Source organism: Mixophyes fleayi, chromosome 1, assembly GCF_038048845.1.
Source record: "Mixophyes fleayi isolate aMixFle1 chromosome 1, aMixFle1.hap1, whole genome shotgun sequence".
Lineage (NCBI taxonomy): Eukaryota > Metazoa > Chordata > Amphibia > Anura > Limnodynastidae > Mixophyes > Mixophyes fleayi.
Genome location: NC_134402.1, coordinates 336,510,762 through 336,533,104, shown reverse-complemented (window position 1 = coordinate 336,533,104; position 22,343 = coordinate 336,510,762). Strand labels below are relative to the sequence as shown.

The 22,343-nt window shown below is 41.4% G+C and overlaps 1 protein-coding gene across 5 annotated transcripts in view; it reads left to right on the top strand.

The window, feature by feature from the left end:
• The window catches only part of PISD (phosphatidylserine decarboxylase), a 30,318-nt gene that overhangs the window by 2,160 nt on the left and 5,815 nt on the right, over positions 1–22,343 (top strand). Inside the window, exons 1-6 of one of the 5 annotated variants that reach the window (XM_075215285.1) lie at positions 11,991–12,364; positions 13,519–13,684; positions 15,906–16,142; positions 16,874–17,012; positions 17,325–17,459; positions 19,410–19,570. In XM_075215285.1, coding sequence (XP_075071386.1) covers positions 12,006–12,364; positions 13,519–13,684; positions 15,906–16,142; positions 16,874–17,012; positions 17,325–17,459; positions 19,410–19,570 — 1,197 coding nt within the window. In that variant the 5' untranslated portion in view covers positions 11,991–12,005. Of the gene's footprint in view, positions 1–11,990; positions 12,382–12,542; positions 12,789–13,518; positions 13,685–15,905; positions 16,143–16,873; positions 17,013–17,324; positions 17,460–19,409; positions 19,571–22,343 lie in introns of those variants that run through there. The other 4 variants (XM_075215302.1, XM_075215306.1, XM_075215297.1 and 1 more) reach the window with 4 other exon arrangements.

Below are 22,343 nucleotides of genomic sequence, written 5' to 3'. Positions count from 1 at the left end.
ACATCAGCTTCAGACATGGTCCTCTTGAAATATACCAGGTTTCTATCCTGTATCCAAGCCTAGTATTTTACCTTGACTGACAGTTATGCATCCTATCCCATCACAGAAGACTTTGTGGCGAGAATTCAGTTCCCTGCCATGTCTCCGTTTTTTTTTTTTTTTGTTTTTTTTTGCATCCCATGTGTTGGGGTACCATAGTACCAAGAAAATGAGTTTCTGCTCATCACTGTGATGTTCTGGCTGTGCTCATCGCATGGTATTGAATTTCCCACTTAGGGGGGAGATTCAGTTTTCCGTGACATAGCGATGTCTGGCTGAGCATGTTGCCGGCCATTGCAGTAAGGAATCTCTGCTCATTTTTTCTCATCTCTAGGGTGTGAGGAAAAAAACATCTATGCTGAATTGAGTCTCCCCATGCAATTCCTAATTTCACCCATTTTACCTCCATTATTGGATTGTTAATGAATAGACAATGAGCCAATCTGTACCATCCCTGCATCCCTATGCACATACATTAACTGGAGGCAGAACTGGTGTGTCATAATGATGCTTGTCTGCATGAGTCTTAGCATTAACTGATTGTTTTTCCTTTGGAATTTTATGTGTTAGAATTCACATTTGGTGGTCTGCTAAAGGACATTGTAATCTACATGACCAGTAACAAAGGACATTAGTATACAATGAGATATTTGTCAAGGTTACGTACATTGTGAAATCACAAAGCACCATGAAAGATTTCCACACAATACTTAAACGTTAGTTTTGGGTGGAACTGGGTAACATGTTAAATAATAAAATATTTGGCGGGTCCTGTTATGCTTCTGAGGGGCCAAGCTTGTCTCTTGCTCAGGGTGTGCTTTGCTTTTTTAAATTGATAGTGTCCTTGTCAAGGTCATATCCTCATTAGCTTCTCATTAAGATGAAGTAGTGGTAATAACCATAATGACCATTAATAATCCACAAATAGTAGTTATGTCAAGTCATGTCATTTATATCAGTGTTGTACACAACAGTATTTAATCCCTTGCAATAAACTACCAGTACAGCTATCAGTACCCTTCCTCCATCCACTTCTATTCCTCCAAGTTTATTTGCATGCCAGGTAGTAGTGCTGCTGACGCTGCACCTTCTCCTGCCTTCAATTGGCCCCCACCAAGGACCAATTAGAAGCTGGTGGCACTCATCTGACGTCATGGCAAGTGATGTGAGACTTTTCACTTATGTGGGTTTTTTTTTTTAAAATACATTTTATTAGTAACATCTTATCTTGAACAGCATTACAAAATATAAAACTCTTGAAAGGTACAATAGTAAGATGACAAATGCACATACAAATTTAACAGTGTGTATGGGACTCTTTCACATAGCTTTTACAAAACAAGTTCAGCTTCATATGAACATGGTACCATGAAGATGTTATTTTGTTTTAAATTATACAAATAAGGGGGAAAAGAGGGGGGTAGGGGGGAGGGACAAGGCAAAAAAAAAAAAAAGGGGGGAAAGGAGAAAGAACAGATTGGGAGGGTTAGTGGAAGGAAGGAGGAGTTCACGCCTTTATATTTTTAGCAGGAGACACTTATGTGTTTTTTAACCTCTACCAAATGCACTGTCAAGGGAGTCATCAGATAGAGGAATGAAAAAAAAAAGGAACATTTCACAGGGTGAACACAGAAACGGACCACCAGTTGGTCATCGATGTTGTAGTGTATTTAACCAGCGTCTTCCTCTCTAAATTAGCAATGGCTCAGATTTCAGGAAAGCTCCTATTAGTCAGTAATAGCCTCTTGTTCTAATGCTATCTCCACAGTTCATTTTATGTCTAACCTAATGAAAAATAGATCATGAATAATGAATTGAAAGTAAGGTTCTCCCTCCTTTTGATTTTTGTGTGTAAAAATGTATTTAAATCAAGAAGAGGGATTGGGAGGGCAAAATAAAGAGCAGTGCTAATAGTGTATGTGTGTGTATATATGTATGTATAAGTATATTATGTCAACTTGACCCCATAATAAGCATGGCGATCTTCAATAGTAGTGTACACACTAGACACATGGAGCATTGTGATAGCATACCAAGTAGCACAAAATGATTGTGTACTCACAATTTAGTCCTTCACTACATTAAACCAAGGATCCCTGATCTTACAGAATTTGTCCAGTATTGGTAACAGCATGGCAGTCAGTTTTTCTGTTTGTGAAAAAGAAGAAAAAAACCCCCTAAAAACCCATATCCATACATTTTACTGTGCCTGGAGTCCTCTGATATAAGGAATCTAACTGCAAATGAAATTGTGGGGATGGATAGTTGCACATATTTAGAGACCTTTGTGTTGAGAATAGCCTCTATACCACAGGTTGTCCTTATGACCACATTTGAGTAATAAGGGAGTAAACCCAACAAATGTGCTGAATGGCGGTACAATACATATTTGAGGCGTTCCTCCATTTCTTATCGCATGTAAACAGAGCCTCCGCATACAATACTACCTTTGTATTTGGTGACTGATTAAACATAGAAATATAGAATTTGACGGCAGATAAGAACCTCCTGGCCCATTTAGTCTGCCAATTTTTTTTAATTAACCGATGATGACCTCAAACCCTACAGTCATGGCCAAAAGTTTTGAGAATGACACAAATATTATTTTTCGCAAAGTCTGCTTCCTCAGTTTTTATGATGGCCATTTTCATATACTCCAGAATGTCATGAAAAGTGATCAGATGAATTGCAATTCATTTCCAAGTCCCTCTTTGCCATGACAATGAACTTTATCTCAAAAACAACATTTCCACTGCATTTCAGTCCTGCCACAAAAGGACCAGCTGACATCAGGTCAGTGATTCTCTCGTTAACACAGGTGAGAATGTAGGCAAGGACAAGGCTGGAGATCACTCTGTCATGCTGACTAAGTTAGAATAACAGACTGGAAGCTTTAAAAGGAGGGTGGTGCTTGATATTATTGTTCTTCCTAAATCAACCATTTATCAACCATTTACCGGATCATCAAGAACTTCAAGGGGAGAGGTTCAATACAATTGTTGAAGGCTTCAAGCGCCAGGACCGTCTCCTAAAGTTGATTCAGCTGCGGGATCGGGGTAACACCAGTGCAGAGCTTGCTCAGGAATAGCAGAAGACAGGTGTGAGTACATCTGCACGCACAGTAAGACTAAGACTTTTGGAGGATGACCTGGTGTCAAGAAGGCCAGCAAACGAAGCCGCTTCTCTCCAGGAAAAACATCAGGGACTGTTAGGGCCCATGACCACCTAGATGAGTTTTTAGAAAAGTTAGAATAGAGATCTTCACCTTTAGCAGCCGCCTTTCTCGTAGAGCTTTGTGCTCACAGGCACTTAGATGCCCCTAGGGCTTTGGCTCAGAGTACTAAAAGCTTATCAAAGATGGCCGCAGCGCAGATGGAACTGGGGGCACTAGTCCATGCTGGAGCGGGTGGTCAGAGGCAGGCTGAGGTCAGAGGTCCGTAGTGAACAGCGAAGTCCAGAATACAAGCCAAAAGGTCAAGGTCACAGGTGTTTGATCTAAAATCTGATCCAAGTTTGCCTGTGGTGTTGAGTATATCTGGAAGCACTTCAATCAGCTGGAGAGCATAGACACAGACCAAGTTTTGTATACAAGGAATATTCTCTGTTTATTGATATCAAGATACAAGACTAGCCTACTGAATATATGAATCCTATGTCATAAGCATACAATAGTCTAAGGGATGCGCTGCGGATTAACTATCTTGCATATTATTGGGGTGGTTAACTTTCTCCCCCTTCTCAGGACAGATGTGCCATTTATTCTTATCTCAACGGGGGCTGGAGGTTTATCTCCTGTCTGCCATATCCAAAGTCATGGGCACAGCTCTCACACTACAAGCTGAAAATGAAACTACCTATTGTTCACAAAGCTTGCTACATTCTTACAGGAGTTCTCTATGTCAGCTTAACCTCAAGGCTGTGGGCTTACATCTTGTAAAGCTGCATATCAGCAGAAAAATGAATAATCTCTTTTAGAAAATTATATATCTATGCGAGTTACAAAAGTTGCTGAACAAAGGCTTTATGAGGCCTTTACAAAAAAATCATATTTAACATAGGCAAACAGCGATTTCTAGAATACAAGCCAAAAAGTCAGGGTCACAGGCAAACAGGCAAGGTCCAAGGTACAGGCAAAAGGTCACAATGGTAGATCAGGTACACAGGGATCCAACAGCAGGTCAGCAACAGTGCATAGACTGGAACGCTATAACCAGAAGTGAGGCTAAGCCCTCCCTGCCTTAAATACAGAAGAGAGCCAATCAGCACCCTTGCCCAGCAAGTACCCCCAGGGGCTGCCTATTAAATTAGTGCCTGATAAATTAGCCCACATGCTGTTTACCCTGCGTATGCGCCCGGCTGCTCACCGTTGCCGGGACGCGGCGCTGCTCAGAAGGTGTCCCGACAGTTGCCATGGAGATGGTCGGGACAAAGGAGCCGGAAGTGACTTCCCGGCTGTTGTCATTACAGCCGGGGCGCTGAAGGAGGACAGGGACAGACTGATAATCTGCAAAAATTATAGGGCTTGGACTGCTGAGGACTGGGGTAAAGTAATTTCCTCTGGTGAATCCCCTTTCAGATTGTTTGGATCATTTGGAGGAACACTTGTTCGGAGAAGGAAAGGTGAGCACTACCATCAGTCCTGTGTCATGCCAACAGTAATGCATTCTGAGACCATTCATGTGTGGGGTTTTGTCTCAACCAAGGAAGTGGTCTTACAATTTTGCTTAAGAACACAGCCATGAATAAAGAATGGTACCAAAACATCATCCAAGAACAACTTCTCCCAACCATCCAAGAATAGTTTGGTGAAGAACAATGCCTTTTCCAGCATGATGGAGTACCTTGCCATAATTCTAAGCATTAATTAGGCAAGAATGGGCGGCCTCCAGTCAGTATGTGGGCCAGAATTTGATTGACTGCATGACCGGTCGGATTGCAGAGGTCTTCAAAAAGAAAGGTCAACGCTGCAAATATTGACTCTTTGCATAAACTTAGTGTAATTGTCAATAAAAGCTCTTGATACTTATGAAATGCTTGTAATTTTACTTCAGTATATCATAGCAACATCTGACAAAAAGGTCTTAAAACACTGAAGCAACAAACTTTGTGAGAACCAATACTTGTGTCATTCTCAAAATGTTTGGCCATGACTGTGCTTTTAATCTTTGTAAGGATATCCTTATGTCTATCCAAAGCATGTTTAAATTGCTCTACTATGTTAGCCCCATCACCTCTGATGGGAGGCTATTCCACTACCCTTTCTGTGAAGTAGTTTTTCCTCAAATTTCCTCTGAACCTACTTCCCTCCAGTGTCAGTGCATGTCACTGTGTTCTAATATTTCTCTTCCTTTGAAGAATGTTTCCCTCATGTACCTTGTTAAAACCCTTGATATATTTGAAAGTTTCTATCATGTCCCCATTTCCCTTCTCTGCTCCAAACTATACATATTAAGATCTTTTAGTATTTCTGGGTAAGTTTTGTGCTGTAGGCCATGCACCATTTTAGTTGCCCTTCTTTGTACAGTCTCTAATGTATTTATATCCTTCTGGAGATATGGCCTCCAGATTTGAACACCGTATTCTAGATGAGGACGTACTAATGACCTATACAGTGGCATTATTACTTCTTTCTGCTACAGGTTCCTCTTCTTATGCAACCAAGCATCTGACTTGCCTTCCTCATTGCTTTGTTACATTGCTTACCTGCCTTTTAAGTCACCTGAAATAGTGACTCCTAGATCCCTTTCCTCCTCAGTAGTTTTCATTATAGTGCTGTTAATAGTATATTTAGCCTTTGTGGTTTTTTGATTGAATACCCTTATTTCTATCCATCTGTGCTCTCTCGATCTTTGTGTTAGGGTGGTGTCACATGGGCAGCTTTTCAGCTACCAAAGTCCCAGCGTTCATAGTGCTCAGTTACTCACATGTTGAAAGGTGGAAATGAAGTGAACGTCCTTCCCCTGTCATATGGGAGTGATTAAAGGAGGGTTTTTTTTGTTTTTTATTACATACGCAAGTTTCTGGCAAAGATCAGCAGTGCTAAACCAAGGGTTGGGCTGTTTCACAGTTTGTTAGCTAAGGTGAAAAGATTTCTTGTAGTGCCCAAAAAATGTAATTGTTGTGGTAGAAACGGTGTGTGTGTGTTCTGTGTATTTTTTTCTTTTGAAACAGATGGTTGAAAAATACTTTAACCTTGTTGAGAACACCTAGTTACCTGTCTAATATTAAAATTCTCAGTTACTTTTTACCCCAAAGAAAATATGTGTTTATTTGTAAGTCTGATGTCACACCTGCATTTTAGAAGTGTCGTATTTCTGCTGGTTTTTCCCAAATAAATGAGGGGTGTTTTCAGTGAGTGTTTGAGCTTTTTGGTAGCAAAACACAGCATTGCAAGTTGATATAGTTTTCAGATAGTGAGTCAGGCAACAGCATCTTCCTATCACTTCAGTGGACTTGGATTTTAGCAGCTCTCGTATGTCTATTAAGGGAAGAAGCTACATATAGCGTATGAGGACGGCTAGTGTGCCAGAAATAACAGATCTTTAGTATTATAGATTAACAGAATTTTACTGACTCTTAAAACTCTGTTTGCAAAACACACTTACTTTTCAAGCTTCCAAAGCATTCATGACTTATTTTATGTTTTCATCGCATCTGTAAACGTTCGGTGCTTTCATATTGGCACATCGTATGATGAGCTGCTAATATGCTCTGCGTGACAGTGTCTGCCCCAACATAATGTAGAGAGAGGGCTTTGAACTAGCGTCAAAAATGCTGCTGTCTGTGTTTTAAAAAAAAAAACCCGCTTGAGTACAGGTGTCATCATCCTCTTCTTTTTACTCCTAGAAATTTCTGATTTTAAAGTTGGGGTGTTCATGCATAGTGTGTAAAGCGTGAGCTTTAAAGTATGTGTGACATCACACCCAGTGCACTGCTAAAGGGTGGTTCGTAAGGAAAAACTAGTTTTCTGTATAAACCATTGAATCATTGTATGAGTGACAATATTTTAATTTAGACGAAAACACAGAATTAAGTTATATTTATTTTTTTTTCTTTCACATCTGACTCATTTTATTTCAGTTAATTAGTTTCATGGCTATAAAATGCACAGCTCTGTCTGCTCTTCTCTCCTAGAATCTTTACTTTGTACTATTTGGCCACTTCTCCCTTCTCATCCTCCTTGACCTCTCTGCAGCCTTTGACACCGTTGACCACCCCCTCCTCCTTCACACCCTCCAGTCTTTCGGCCTCTCCGGCCCAGTCCTGTCCTGGTTCACCTCTTACCTTACTCACCGTTCCTTCTCTGTCACCACCTCTGGGTCTCTCTCCCCCCCATCCACCCTTCCAGTTGGGGTCCCTCAGGGCTCTGTTCTGGGACCCTTACTCTTCTCTCTATACACCTCCTCCCTGGGTGAACTCATCAGCTCCTTCGGCTTCAGCTACCACCTTTACGCTGATGACACTCAACTATACCTCTCCTCTCCTGATCTCTCTCCCTCCCTCCTCTCTAGGGTGTCCGCCTGCCTCTCTGCCATCTCCTCCTGGATGTCCTCTCGATTCCTCAAACTTAACCTTGCCAAAACTGAGCTCATAGTTTTTCCTCCCTCTCATACCCCATCCCCTTCTGACCTCTCCATCACTGTCAACAATACCTCTATCTCACCTGTCCCCCAACTTCGCTGCCTTGGTGTCATCCTCGACTCCTCTCTCTCCTTTGGCCCCCACATCCTCTCTCTTGCTAAATCCTGCCGCTTCCAGCTGCGCAACATCGCTCGCATCCGGCCCTTCCTCTCCCAAGATGCCACCAAATGCCTTATCCACTCTCTGATCATCTCCCGCCTGGACTACTGCAACCTCCTCCTCACTGGCCTCCCCCACTCTCATCTCGATCCCCTTCGATCCGTCCTTAACGCTGCAGCTAGGCTTATTTTCCTCTCTCGCCGCTCCTCTTTTGTCTCCCCCCTCTACCTAGCCCTTCACTGGCTCCCATTCCCCTTCAGAATCCTCTTTAAGCTCCTCACACTCACCTACAAGGCCCTCGCCAACTCCACTGCGCCCTACATTTCCACCCTCCTCTCTATTCATGCTCCATCCCGCCCTCTCCGTTCTGCCTCTGACCGTCGCCTCTCTTCCCCCCTTATAACCTCCTCCCACGCGCGTATCCAAGACTTCGCCCGCGCTGCCCCCCTCCACTGGAACAAGCTCCCTCCCTCCATCAGAACTTCCCCTAATCTGTCCGGCTTCAAACGGGCCCTAAAAACCCACCTTTTTCTTAAAGCCTTTCTGTCTCCCACTTAACTTCCTACCTTATCTTCTATCTCTGTCCCCCTACTCTCCCTCTCTCCCCTGCGTCTCTCTGTCTGTCCACCCCTCCCCTTAGATTGTACGCTCCTCTGAGCAGGGCCATCTCTCCTCCTGTTTCCACCACTTCTAACTCTGCTCTCCAGCTACTTAGCCCTCCTCCTCAAAGGTCCTCCACCCCACGTCCACTTTCGCTCCCTCCTCCCCCCTGGGGGTCTCCCTGTCTTCCGCGCCCCCCTTCTTGGGCCCCGTCATTTTCGGATCCTCCCTCCCCTTTCCCCGCCCTCTCTAGCTGTGCATTGAGCGTACTGAGTTGCTGTGTTTACTGTACTGTGCTGTCTCCCATTGTATTGTGATTTTGTTTGTCTCTGTACGGCGCTGCGGATGCCTTGTAGCGCCTTATAAATAAATATTAATAATAATAATAATAATATTTGTAACTACTATGATTTTCTTACACCCTCTTTCCACTCTATCCAGGCAACACTTCCTCATCACATGATTCAGGACATCATTCTATCATCATAATCATTTATTTATATAGCGCCAGCAAATTCCGTAGCGCTTTACAATTGGGAACAAACATTTAATAAGCCAATACTGGGTACTACATACATACAGACAGAGAGGTAAGCTTACAATATTACAACCTGCTCGCAAGCTTACAATCTAGAGAGGGAAACTGAAATCAAGGTGGACTTATTGACAATGTTACCGCACTGAATACACAGTACTTTTAAGCACTGTAAATGTGTGTCCTACATATAGTAAACAAAATATAGGACCAAAATATGGCAGTGTTATGCCATCTTGCATATTATTCTACGTACTTTAATTTCATCCTCTGTGGTACTAACTGTGAGTTGACACTTATGTTCTACAGGTTTAAACTTTCTTATCTTAGAGGATAAATAAAAAGCTGATTTTAGCTTTTTCCTGAATTGTATAGATGTGAGCAATATTAAGATTACTGTGACAGGCACTATAAGGCAAGGCATGAAATAGTACCCTGCTACCTCGTGAATGGCAGAGAATTACTGTACTATACAGGAGCCCTAAGGAATGCCTGCCTTACAATTGTAGAGCTGTCCTCTCCCTATAATTAATTCTCGTCCTCTCTCTGCTTCACACTTTATATAATAGCAGCGAGTAGACAAGGGATATAGCTGATATCGCACAGTGGTCCACTATGTTCTCACCACACTGTGCATGTTCACAGTGGATCACTTACCTGGTGCAGCGACATTGGGTGCTCCTCTGCTTGTCACTTGTAAATTAAATAAGAAGGAGGGAGGGGGGAGATTGCGTTACAGGAGAGTGCTTGGGGGAATAAACTTAATACAGGGGTGCTGGGGAAAAGCAGAATTAAATTGTACGAGAGGGTGGTTGGAAATTAATAACAACGGAGAAGACAGGTGGAGGAGGAATGAATTATAGAGGAACGTGATGGATAAAAATGTCTGTGTCAAAGCTAGTGAAGGTGTCTAAAGCTGACAGGCTATAATAGTTGTGTTTCTGATGCACAGAAGTATAAATATATGATGTATAAGGGGAGAGAAGGTGAAGACTTTGCACTCAATAGAAAATATAAAGTTTACATTTTGTAACCCTGTCTGACATAATTGAGGCTATCTGGGGGAAAAAATAAATAAAAAATGTCATGCCCTGATATGTATGTTGCTTGCATCCCAGTGAGTGCAATGGCAATAGTCATACTACTTCAAGAAACGGAGCAGCAGGTAAAGCAGTAAAGTGAGATGTTAACATTGGAAAGCATTACACATATTTCCAGTAGGCGAGTTGAAACATCCAGTTAGACATGTTGGTGTTTTCTTGGGATTTACTTACCAGCCAACATGGATAGGAGAACTAATGGGAATCCAGACCTGTTGTTGGTTGCCCGATAGAAGCATTGACCACCATGTTTAAGTTGTTGGGTACTAGAAATGTTGGATTCTGACTGAACTTTATAGTCCTAGAGTGGGAAGGACTCATCTTACAAATCCTTGTTGCTCTAACCTGACCACAACCACACACAGTTTTCATCTACGCCGTCCTATTTTTAAGTGGCCAACTGCATGAAACCTACATCAGCAGGCTGGTCTTACTACTTTTGTAGTCATTTCCCACCTTTTAGGAAGTTCAGTGAGTCAAAGAGCAACCTGGTTCTGGATGATGTGTCTTTCTGGTATTATCAGTGTCTCTGCACGGAGACTATGGGTCAGTAGCTGGCAATATAATCATTTTCTGTGGACCCGGGTCTCACAAGGGGTCAACACATTAACCTTTGTCTACAATGACACTGTGAACCAAGTTCAATTGTTGACGCCAAATCATATGTGATCATATGTCTGATTATAGTCAAGCATAAGAGGTGACTTTATCTAACTGGTGAGTTGATTAGCAATAATGTTTTAAAAAAAAAAAAAATGTTTTACAGAAAGTAACATGATTCAAAAACTTCCTGTATATGAATTTGAATGAACAACAGTAAATTATTCTAAGCATTGTTGGAGATACACTATAGCGCTGTCCTGATAAGTGATACTGTCTTGTATCGCGATGACATTCACACACCTTGCATAGGTGTAAGTGTAGGAAACGTGTACATAACATAATTTTGTGTGAAATGCAGGTGACATTTGATGACAACATGAAACAGACTTTGGTGTATTTACTAAACTGCAGTTTTGAAAAGTGGAGATGTTGCCTATAGCAACCAATCAGATTCTAGATGTCCTTTTGTAGAATGTTATAAATAAATGACAGCTAGAATCTGACTGGTGGCTGTAGGCAACATCTCCACTTTTTCCATGCGCAGTTTAGTAAATATATTATTTTGAGTGTGTCCACAGGCAACATCTGCACAATTTGTGGTTATAGGAATTGCAGAGATATCACAAGTCATTTGTCTGCAGGTCTGCTTCCTCTATGAATGACTCGCCTATGAATTCAAGACAGCTTTGTTGGTTTGCTGTATGGAGAACTCACATTTGTTTCTTCTTTCACATGTTTATTTCTGTGCTTCTATAATGTTTTATTATAGAAGCACTTTATACAATTTATATTGTAATTATATACAATTATTGGATGTGTATGTTTGCTTGATACCAGCTTGCCACTTTTACTAGTAGAGACGGCAGTCTTGTCAGTCTTCTGTAGGATCTACCATTTGCCCTTTCCTATGAGCTATGTTTGTTTTATTAGCATTTTATTTCCTGTTCATTGTACTTTTGTATTGGAATTTTACTGCACAGAGATGTGTAGGTTTAAAAAGATACCAAGCTGTATTTTTAATTTGTTGACTTGTGTGTGCTGCAGGCAGATTAAGCATTATGGATGTGACAGGGAAAATTCTAAAAGGGCAATGAGTACAATGGATAACTGTTTGCTGTACAGTCTGAAAATACCTTAGTGTCTCTACTCCCACCCTTTTCTATTTTAGGTAACTTTAAGAATTTTACCACTATTTAACATGTACTGTGCCAACATTGCAACACCAGTCTCTAAAGACAAGGTGTATTTTCAGTGAAAGGTGACTTTTGGAGAGGAAAAAAATGATATTTTGATTTTAATACAGTTTTATTAGCGTGTGGTTCTGGCTTTAATTGTTTGGTGTGTGTTGTACATTTAATAGTGATACTGTACAGCAATCAGACCAGCTGATGTGGGAGGAGCAAAAGACAGCAACCTGCTTCTTACAGAGTCTTAATCTCTGTCGTCACATATGTCATCACATCCTCCACCAGAGTAAGAGGCAGAAAGAGATCGGTGGCCTCAGCCCCGATGATGTGTTTGTCACAGAGGGGCCAGCTCGCTCTGGACTTGTACCTGAGGAGATGGTGAGATGCCGGAAACCTGTAATTAACCCTCCACTCTCCAGATGTAACCTGCGCAAAGTGAAACTTAATGTTCGCAGAACACGAGCAGCCAGTGTTATTAGCTCGGCCAGGGAGGAACCAACAGACCCATCAGAACCGGCAAATCCCATCACTAGCTCTTCTAACAGACGGGCGCGCTTCAGGTACCCTCAGATTGCAGGTCAGCCGAGACGGGGGAAGGACAGGGAGAGTGCAGTGGCTAAGCTTTTGTTTGGCCTAATTAGGCAAAAGCTCCTTATGTATTCAGTGGTGTGAGGGGGAGGGAGAGAATGATGCTACTGTGTGGCCAGTCGGGCAGAAAAAGCAGCTGGCTCAGCATGTGCAGTGTGAATGAGGCACCGGGCTGAGAGGAATGTCTTTCTGGAAGGGATGGATGGGGAAAGAGGCAGCAAGGCACGGATTGGTCCGTGGCTGTCTGCAGTGAAGGGGGGGAGTGAGAGGCGGCCCTGGTTACTGGGTACCTCATCTTCTGGTTGCCGGCAATGGATAAGATCTTAAGCTGAGTATCTCTCCGCTCCAATAAGTCTGAGCAGTTTCCTTGTTCTTCTGCAAGTGCTCTAAATACAGGTACCTACAGCACATACGTATTGTACTTTTCCTACTGTACTTGTGAAACCAATGCCTGTCACAGGATCAGTATTGCTAGGACTGTTGTCAGCATGGTGTGAATGTTTGTGGGTTAGCCAATATGCCATTTTAGTTGGAATTGTCACCAGCTTCTTTACCACTTGTGTTTGGCATCAGAAAGGGGACTCTGTAGAGAGCATAGAAAATCTGTTTTGCATCTGGATAATTATCATCCAGGGATCATTTGATGAGGTGTTTATATGTGTGTCATGTGAACATGACAGACTCACCCTTTATAAAGCTTGTGATTGAACAATATTAAGTTCCCAGAACACGTAATGTACATGAGTGTAAATAATCATTACCGGATGACAGAGCTTTGAAGCAAGGAATACATAAGTAGTTGGAAATTATTCCCTGTAGAAACCTAAACCTTTAGATTTTCGTGTCCTTTCTAGTCTGCCTTTGTGGTTGTATATGATGGGTCCTGTCATGAGGAAATAAATGTCCTTTAAGCTGTAGGTTATTAAACACCCACTGCAGTGTTTATAATGTCCTTGCAGGGCCTGTTTTGTGTTAAGGCCCTTAATCGTGATGTCTATTGTGCACTGCCAGTTGTGTTGTGTAATGCTGGTTTACTGTTCAGTGGTGCTTAGACTGGGTAGGTGCCATTATTGTTGCAGTGCTTTGGCCTTGCAGGATCCTTTGACACTTGTGTCTGGTCCCACAGGTTGCAGTTCCCTCAGCTGGCTCTGAGACGGAGGTTGGGGCAGCTGACCTGCATGTCTAGGTCGGCCCTGAAACTGCGTTCCTGGCCTCTTACAATCCTGTATTACCTCTTACCGTTTGCTGCTCTTAGGCCCTTGGCCAGAGTGGGATGGCGGCCTTCCAGCAGGGTAAGTGTCCCGATAATTACTAAGTACATTGTAATCTTTTGAGGACTGGAGAACATGTTAATAATGCTTATTTAATCACTTAAATAATTTTTTAATCACTTATTTATTCACTGCTTTGTGCGTGTGTGAAGTGTGTGTACATATATATATATTGGTGGCAGATGTACAAAAATATCAATTACTGTAGTGTTCAGTAGACCAACATTTACATGCAAAAGCACAGTGCCTGCACGAGAAGATGACACCATAACCTGTGTAATGGCAGCAACCACCTTACTTTTGGTATAATCTTGCTAGTGCTGTGCGCCTAAAAAAGGTCCTACATATGACTGAACAAGGAGGTGGAAAAGAGTGGATCCTCTAACTTTTGTATTTGAAGAAAATATGAATGTACTAGGGAATTGAAGAGTGAAAATGAAATAATATCATCAGATATACCTAGGAAAAATGTGTTCATTATAGCAAGTGTATGATTGTGTGTGAACAGCTGATACTTGGATAAGTGAAAATGTAAACTAATATACACCAATTTAATTAAAATGCACAAAATACTGCATATATGTGAGAGAGATTTATTCACTTGAGTAAATTTGTATATAAAAAGCTTCAAATGCCCATCAACACTTCAAGAGGCTATCCAAAAGTCTTCATCAGTAGCTAAAAGAGGGAGGTGTGAAAACCCCCTAAATTGGAGAAGCCTCATTGGAATAACTGATCAGGTTGAAAACAAAAGCAAAGAACTCCATTAGGTCCATGAGTTACAGGTTGACCTAGAGTAATTACAGTACCCCAACCCCTCACCCCCAGTTCCACATTCAAGGAGATCAATTCCTTTTACTGTCAGATATGATGAGTCACAGTTATGTTATTCTTTGAAGTGTAGATAGAATGTTCAACTTCCCACCTTCTTTCAGATTAATTGCTTTGTTCTAGTATTTGACCACTATCTGATTTCACCAGTGGTCAATATCAGAATGACCACATGCAAAATTGTAATTGATGTAGATACTTGTGTAAGACATTGTGTTTTTTGTTTTTTTTTTTAAATACAATTTGTTACATCAGCAAATAATAATTGTACATTAAAATGTGCACATATGTAATTTTTACATTTGTTGCCTGCAGAGCTTGTGTTAACTTCTCTTCACCTACAGAAATATGCAATTTGACCATGGTTGCCCAAACATTTGCATACAACTGTAATTACATGGGTGAACTAGCACACACCTCTCCTTCATTACTCTATTGCTGTGAGTATTCATATATGATTTGCTGCAGGTTGTTTTAGTTTTCAGATCTAAAACAGGGATATAAAATAAGTTCCATGAAAACCTGACTTTCTACTGCATCTCTGTTAGAAATATATCTGCTTGGTCCTTTACAGACAGCGGAGACTCTTCCCACATTGTAAGAACAGTGTCCTGATGGGGTGTCATACAGCTCAATAAGCTGAGAATGCAGTAATTTGAGTTAATGTGACATCCCTGGTTCTGTCCCTGTGTATTAATCCACCAATTCACAGTGATTTCTGCACAGTAGGTCTGCAAAGCTGTCACTCAAACTCTGCCAAGTTAGTTAAATCACCTCCCTCTTATCATGGCAACCTGCTGCAGAGAAGAGAGCATGATGGATATGTTTATTATACACTCACACTCTAGTGTTTTCATATGTATTGTTTATTGTTCAGTTTGGTAATACACAACCTTTTGAGATATATTTATTTTAATCGTTGACTGCAGAACTGCCTGGCATCAGTGGAGAGGGGAACAAGCAGCAAGTCATACAGTCAGGACTGTTTTTCAAACTGTTCACTTCAATTTATTGCCAATAAATATAGGTGTGAGGTTCCACTGAAGCATAATGTGAATATTGACAATATCGTCGGCTATGACTTCCCATGTAATAAGTATTTTTTTTGTTATATGCATTTGTCCTATTTTAACTAGTATTTTGTGCTCCACTGTTATCACTCTCAAGAACAGGTTATAAACGTGTTATTTCAATCTTGTTTTGAGTCCCTGCTTTGTCTCGTACTGCTTGTGTGCAATATTGAAATTTTATGGCTTTTTAAGTCAGCATTTCACCAATGCAAAGATGTTTTAGGGACACCCTATCCTGTATAACCTTTGCACTAGAATCTCTTTATTTGTATATGCAATTCTTCTGTAAGGTTTAGTGTTTATATAGGTGTTAGATTATCCAGCACTCCCTCTGCTTATAGGTTGCCATCTACAAGTCTGTGCCAACTAGACTACTTTCACGGGCTTGGGGACGCTTGAATCAGGTGGAGCTACCAACATGGCTGAGAAAACCTGTGTACAGTCTGTACATCTGGACTTTTGGCGTGAACATGAAAGAGGCTGCAGTAGAAGATCTGCACCAGTACCGAAATCTCAGCGAGTTCTTCCGCAGGAAACTGAAGCCACAGGCACGGCCTGTATGCGACTCACATAGTGTGGTACGTGTGTTCCAGTACAACACAGCAGCAATAAGTCAGCAGTGTCCTGGGGTAACTTTGGGACCTGACCATACAAAACATGTCTGCAAATGATGACTTTAAGGGGGGTATTCAATTGATGGCGGGATTGCTGAAAATCCCGTGCTCGAAAAATATTACCGTTAATACGGTAATCCTGCGCGTAAAAACCGTTCATATGGTAATTTACTCGCTGGATTTCAGCTCGCAGCTCAGGGAGCTGCGAGCTGAAATCCAGTGAGGTAATACCGGTAATATTTTTTGAGCGCGGGATTTTCGGCGATCCCGCTGTCAATTGAATAAGCCCCTATGAGTTTTCAGTGGCACCACACTTGACAATGCAAACTATTCACATGTAAAGGCTGTATAATAGTGATAGTAGTGATACCCTCTCCTTAACATTGACATCAAACAACCAGTGTAATGTGTTCAGTCTAAACAGCAGGTTATTGTATGAACAGTTGATCATGGACGTCCCAAGGGCACAGAGTACTAGTAACTTTTATATTAGAACTAATAGGAGAAAGTGTACTTTTAAAGTTACTTTTGAGTCAGGGGTCTCCCAGGTGTCTCCCAGGTGTCACCCAGGTCTCTGGTTGCCCATAAGAGCAATAGGTTAACCCTTTTAAATTAAATGATGCTGTATTTCATCACTGATGGCTAAATCTGCATTTGTGTAGATTCTGATTAGAATCATTTCATCTGTTCCCCAGATCAGCCCATCTGATGGAAAGATCCTGCACTTTGGCCGAGTGAAAAACTGTGAGGTGGAGCAGGTTAAAGGAGTAACCTACTCGCTGGAATCCTTTCTAGGGCCGCAGACGTGGACTGATAATTTGGCCTTCAGTAAGAGTAAGTTCAGCATTTGTTACAGAAACTGGCTTCTGCCACAGCTCTACATTGTCTTCAACTTGGTAATGCCATTACCACTTCTACCAGGTAGAGGCACAGAATAGAACAGAGAAAAGCTCTTCTATATTGTGTGGACTCCGCCTTTGTGTATTAGTGTTCATCAGTGTGGAAAAGGAAGGGTGGGTTTTGCTACAATTGAGTACAGACCGAGCTGTTCTCTTATTTATAAACTTGTACCTTATTCACCTTTCAGTAACTTTAGCATAACTCATAAAGTATTTATTTACTAATGTATTCCCGTCTGTCTTCTAGCTTCATTCCAGGATCAGCTGGTAACACAGGAAGGAAATGAGCTCTATCACTGTGTCATTTACCTGGCTCCTGGTGACTATCATTGCTTTCACTCCCCAACAGACTGGAATGTCTATCACAGACGGCATTTTCCAGGTACCTGCATTCTAGCTTTTTAGGGTAATTGCTGGTTTTGTGATGCAACCTCTAGAGTTCAGCAGCTATCTGGATGCTGCTTGTTTAAATAGAGCTTTACAGGATTCATTGCAGAAAATAACTAATACTGACATATGAATAATCCATTTCTTTTTGTTTAATGTGTCCACTATTTAGAGTGTGTGTAGGCTGCCATGTCTGCTTGATTGTCTGCATTGTAGAGGGGAAGCGTTAGTGTTGAGATTTCTCTGCGTTTTACCTTTTACATAGCATAGTGAATCATTTCAGTAATTATTTTTTTTTTGCTGCATTTTATAAGCCGTGGTTCTGCACTGCATTGCACACGCTGCTCTTTCTTAATTTGAATATGATGATGTAGTTAAACTGAAGCAGGCACATTGTAGGTCATTAGGGAACAATGAATGTTGGCCAGCTGGTTTGTGGTGGTTTGATCTATGGTAATTATGTAGGTGCCTGACCTGAATGGAAGTGAATGATGATGAAACAGATATTAGTTACATTGTGCTAGGCTCCTGTATCCTGTGACTTGGGGTGAATGGTGCTGCAGGTGTTCCATATGACACCAGTGATAGGATGGGATCCTCTGACAACTAGTGGCAGCAATTTACACACTGGGAGCAGCTGTAACTAAAAATTTAAAAAGCCAGACAGCCAGTACTAGTGGAGCAAAATGTAATAAAGCTGTGCATCTCCCTTTATGTGTGGAATTCAAGGAAACTTGCTTTGTTGGAGAATTTGAAATTCACTGATTGTAATATATGGATCTTCAATTTATGGCAATTATTTTGATTCCTCTAATCCAAAAATTGATTGCAATCTGCTGCAACTGGAAATGACACAATTACTGTTCTTCCACCCTCCTTCTGTAGAAACATGTGACGGCAGAACAGTACCTATACATTCATATTAACTGCCCCTGTGGGTTTTTTGTTTTGTTTTTTTTACTTGAGGGGATGCTTTTTGTTTTCTTTAAATCTATCTAAGGAGCAGATTCAGTAGGCTGCGAGATGCCGCTGGACATCACCCCGATGTCTGACTGCGCACATTGCCGGCCACTACGGGTACAGAAATCTCTACTCATTTTCTCCTAACGTTTCTATGGGAAGCGAGGGAAAATGAGCATAGATTTGAGTAAAAACATTGAGGCGATGTGTGACACGGCACGATCCAGAGACACATTGTGGCACCTTGTGCCGAATTGAATCTGCCCCTAAGACCTAACAGGGTCTATGTGTTTATCCCATGGATTCTAGAATTCTTTTACTGCACAGGAGTTGTGATAGGGATCAGCATGTACATTTGTTTGCCTAGCGTGTGTATTTCACAATTCCACTTAGGGCATTATTTTGTTTGTTCAGTTAAATACAATAGTTATTTTCCATTAATAGAAGTGTGAACTCATACTGAGAATCTCTGATCCCTCAATAGAGAAGTGTAGGTAGTAAATTCATGGGGTGAGGGGAGGGGTAGTATTTCTTTTCAGAATCACAATGAACAGAATTAGTGGGAATAGAATTCTATGCATGTTGCTGTATTTGACAGCCACCCACCTTAAATATTATCATTTTTGACTTCCAAAGAACTGTTTTTATCTGCAATAATATGGAGGTGTGTTTTTTTTTTTTTTAAGAACACCTAAAAGTTAGACATTGCATCAGCCAAAAACCATTAAAACCATAACCCTGCCCACTGTCACTGAAACCCTGGTGACTTCATTTATGTGGTTTCTATGTAGAAGTGCGGCTCCTGACGCAGTGATAGCACAGCAATATGAAAGGCCGATGTATGGGTGCTCAGGTTATTACATATGGCGGCGCACACTGGTGTATTGTGTGTGTCTATAGACTCTCTGACTATGTCTCAGTTCAGATATGATTGTAGTAGCTGGCCAATAAAATGCATTAATGTAAATCTATGTTTCTCCCATAGGATCACTTATGTCTGTGAATCCGGGAGTCGCGCGATGGATAAAAGAATTGTTCTGTTATAATGAGCGTGTTGTACTCACAGGGGGATGGAAACATGGCTTCTTCTCACTCACTGCAGTAGGAGCTACCAATGTTGGCTCTATACGTATCTATTTTGACAGGGTAAGTTTATTTCCCATGTATCATGTAATGGTATGAGATCTTTTATCTGGAAACCTATTATGCAGAGTTCTTAAAACTAGAAAGTAGAAAACGTAAAAACATTGATCATATCTGTGAGAAAAAAAATGGCAGCAAAGTATTTATTGCAACAGTCACTATGAGGAGCTCTGCTAAGCAATGTAATAATGTAACTTGTTAATATGGAAATATTGTTTACACAATGAAGTATAATTGCAACAAAGCACCTTCTCCCAGAATGTTAAGCACTAATTAGCTGAAGTAAACTTTTCATGCTGTATGTAGCCTGTAACTTTTTTTATTTTTAGCTTTTAAAAATACTTGAAATAACTTTTAATATCCTTTTATTGCCTGCAGTTTTTACTCCTTACACATAATGCTGGACACCAACTATACAACCCTGTCAGTTATTCGTCCCAGTTGATCTGATTAACTAGGTATTTGGCGACAAAGACCCAAACATGACGGACCTTGTCGTTTTGGGTGTAGGCTGAAATTAACATGCATGTACCTGACATTTGCAATCATGTAGTACAGTATATACATAGATTCCAATGACGTCAAATCTCAGTATGGAGGCCACAGATGATTGGATCAACATGGTGCGGGGTATTCAGCTAGTGCTGTGCACAGATTAATATGCTTGAGTACAGTAAATGGATTGGTGGGCCATCTGCTTGGAGACCTTTGACTACGATCTAGCAGGAGAAATGTATGCTTGATCTAAAAAGAACACTTGTAACTGTTTATTAACTAAAAGGAATACAGATAAAGGAGATTCGATGAGGTTTTCTCAATCTTCTATAAGTGTTGTACTGTTTTTTTTTGTGAGACTAGGCCCTGCAGCATCTGTATGTAGAGTACTCCTATCATTGGGTATTCAGACAGGATTAGTGTACTTTCTCTAAACTGGACTGGTAACACATGTGTAGCTGACAACAACTGATAAAAGAATGTACAAAGCATATAGCAAAATTGAAGCCAGATTTGTGAGCACTAGCAATAAACATGGATTCCCCCGTAAAGAAGGTTTAGGGGACGACGACATCATACTGCAGTGTAATCTGCTTAACTATGAGACTGCCCTGCCAGAAGTAAGAATAGGTTGTCCTTATGCACTGATTGAACAGCTATTGGCACAAACGGGTGCAGATACAATCCCCAGCACTAAAGCAATTATAGATAAAGATCAGATTGTAAAGATCGAATGACAATTTTATCCACCTATTGGGCCATATAAAGGATGATAATAGACTAAGAATTACCTCCCAATTACGGTTGTGGACTGTTGCAATATTTATGGTGTAATATGTTTAACAAATCAACTCTTTCTTCCATATTAACTTTTTGGACCTAACAGGGGCAAATCATTCCTATTTAAAAAGTATTAGGGCTGTTTTGTAATATAGATCCCTAAATTAGATTCCGAGACTACCTCTAGGTGACATTAAGCTGGATGGGATGTATAAGGATGCATGTGTCCAGTGGGGGTGAGGATGCGATTTATGCTGGTTAATGTAAAGTTATTTATAATTTGTATAGCAGTTCAAAAAAGTATCACGTCAACAGCATGGGTTCAAGTGTTTCCTCGTCCAAACACTCTGATGCTAGAATAGGCTTGAAGTGTATAGCAACAGCCTCTACTGTGATGGCAATAGAGAAGGTTAGAGGCCAGACCTACCATGGGCGCTTTTCCAGTTTTGAATGATGCAAAATATAGGATTTTTGTTAATTACCATAAAATCCGTATACCTTAGTTCACTAGGGGAGACTAAGAGAAAAGAGGATTTATTACTCTTTCCTGCCATTGGGGGACACAGTGAGACATTGGGTATAGTAGGTGGACTAGGAGTAGAAGCACTTTAAACATAAATCTTTGAGAGTACATTCCTCCCCTACTATGTATCCGAAGGAAGGAGAGTAAACGAGAGGATAAATCGAGCAGTGTGAACACACTGCCCCTTGCACCAGAGAACATACGTTTATCAATCCTAATCATAATTGGCAGCAGGAGAAGGCTTTCTGGCCTTGATCATACGTCTTCACTATGGAGGGAGAGAAACCCCAAGCCTGAAGGATCAGGGTCTCTGTTGCAATTTAAGTAGTCTGGTTTTGATAGTATGGCTACAGAGGTCCTTGCGCAAGGTCGGGACGAAGAGGAAGCCTGAAGGGAGGACCAACAGCCATCCCTAAGATGTCTGAATACCATGCCCAACGGCTCCTGTCTGGGGTCATCAATATGTCTGTCACCCGTCCTCTTTAGCTTCTTGCATTTTTGCGGCAGCATGGGAAGCGGAGGGAACAGGTATACAAGAGGAAACTGCCACGGAAATATTTTGACATCAATGAACCTTGCAGCAGGATCCCGGGAATTAACGCAGAAGAGAGGAACCTTGAAGTTCAGATGGAACGCCATGAGCTTTATCTCTGACCGACCCTAACGCTGAACGAGAAGGGCGAAAGCATCCTTGTGAAGAGACCATTCTCCCAGATGGACTCTGCTACGACTGAGATAATCGGCCAACCGGGGATGAAGATGGCAGATATCTCCGAAACGTGACATTCCGCCCAAGACGTGATGCTTGATGTCTCCTTCATGGCTATTGTGCTGCGGGTGCCTTCCTGATGAATCAGGTAGGCCATCACATTGTCCAACTGGACCTTCAGAAGCAAGCCTGCTTGAAACCACTGAGGCTGTAGAAGTACCCTGCAAACTGCGCTAAGCTCCAGCACATTTAGGAGCAGAAGCAACCTG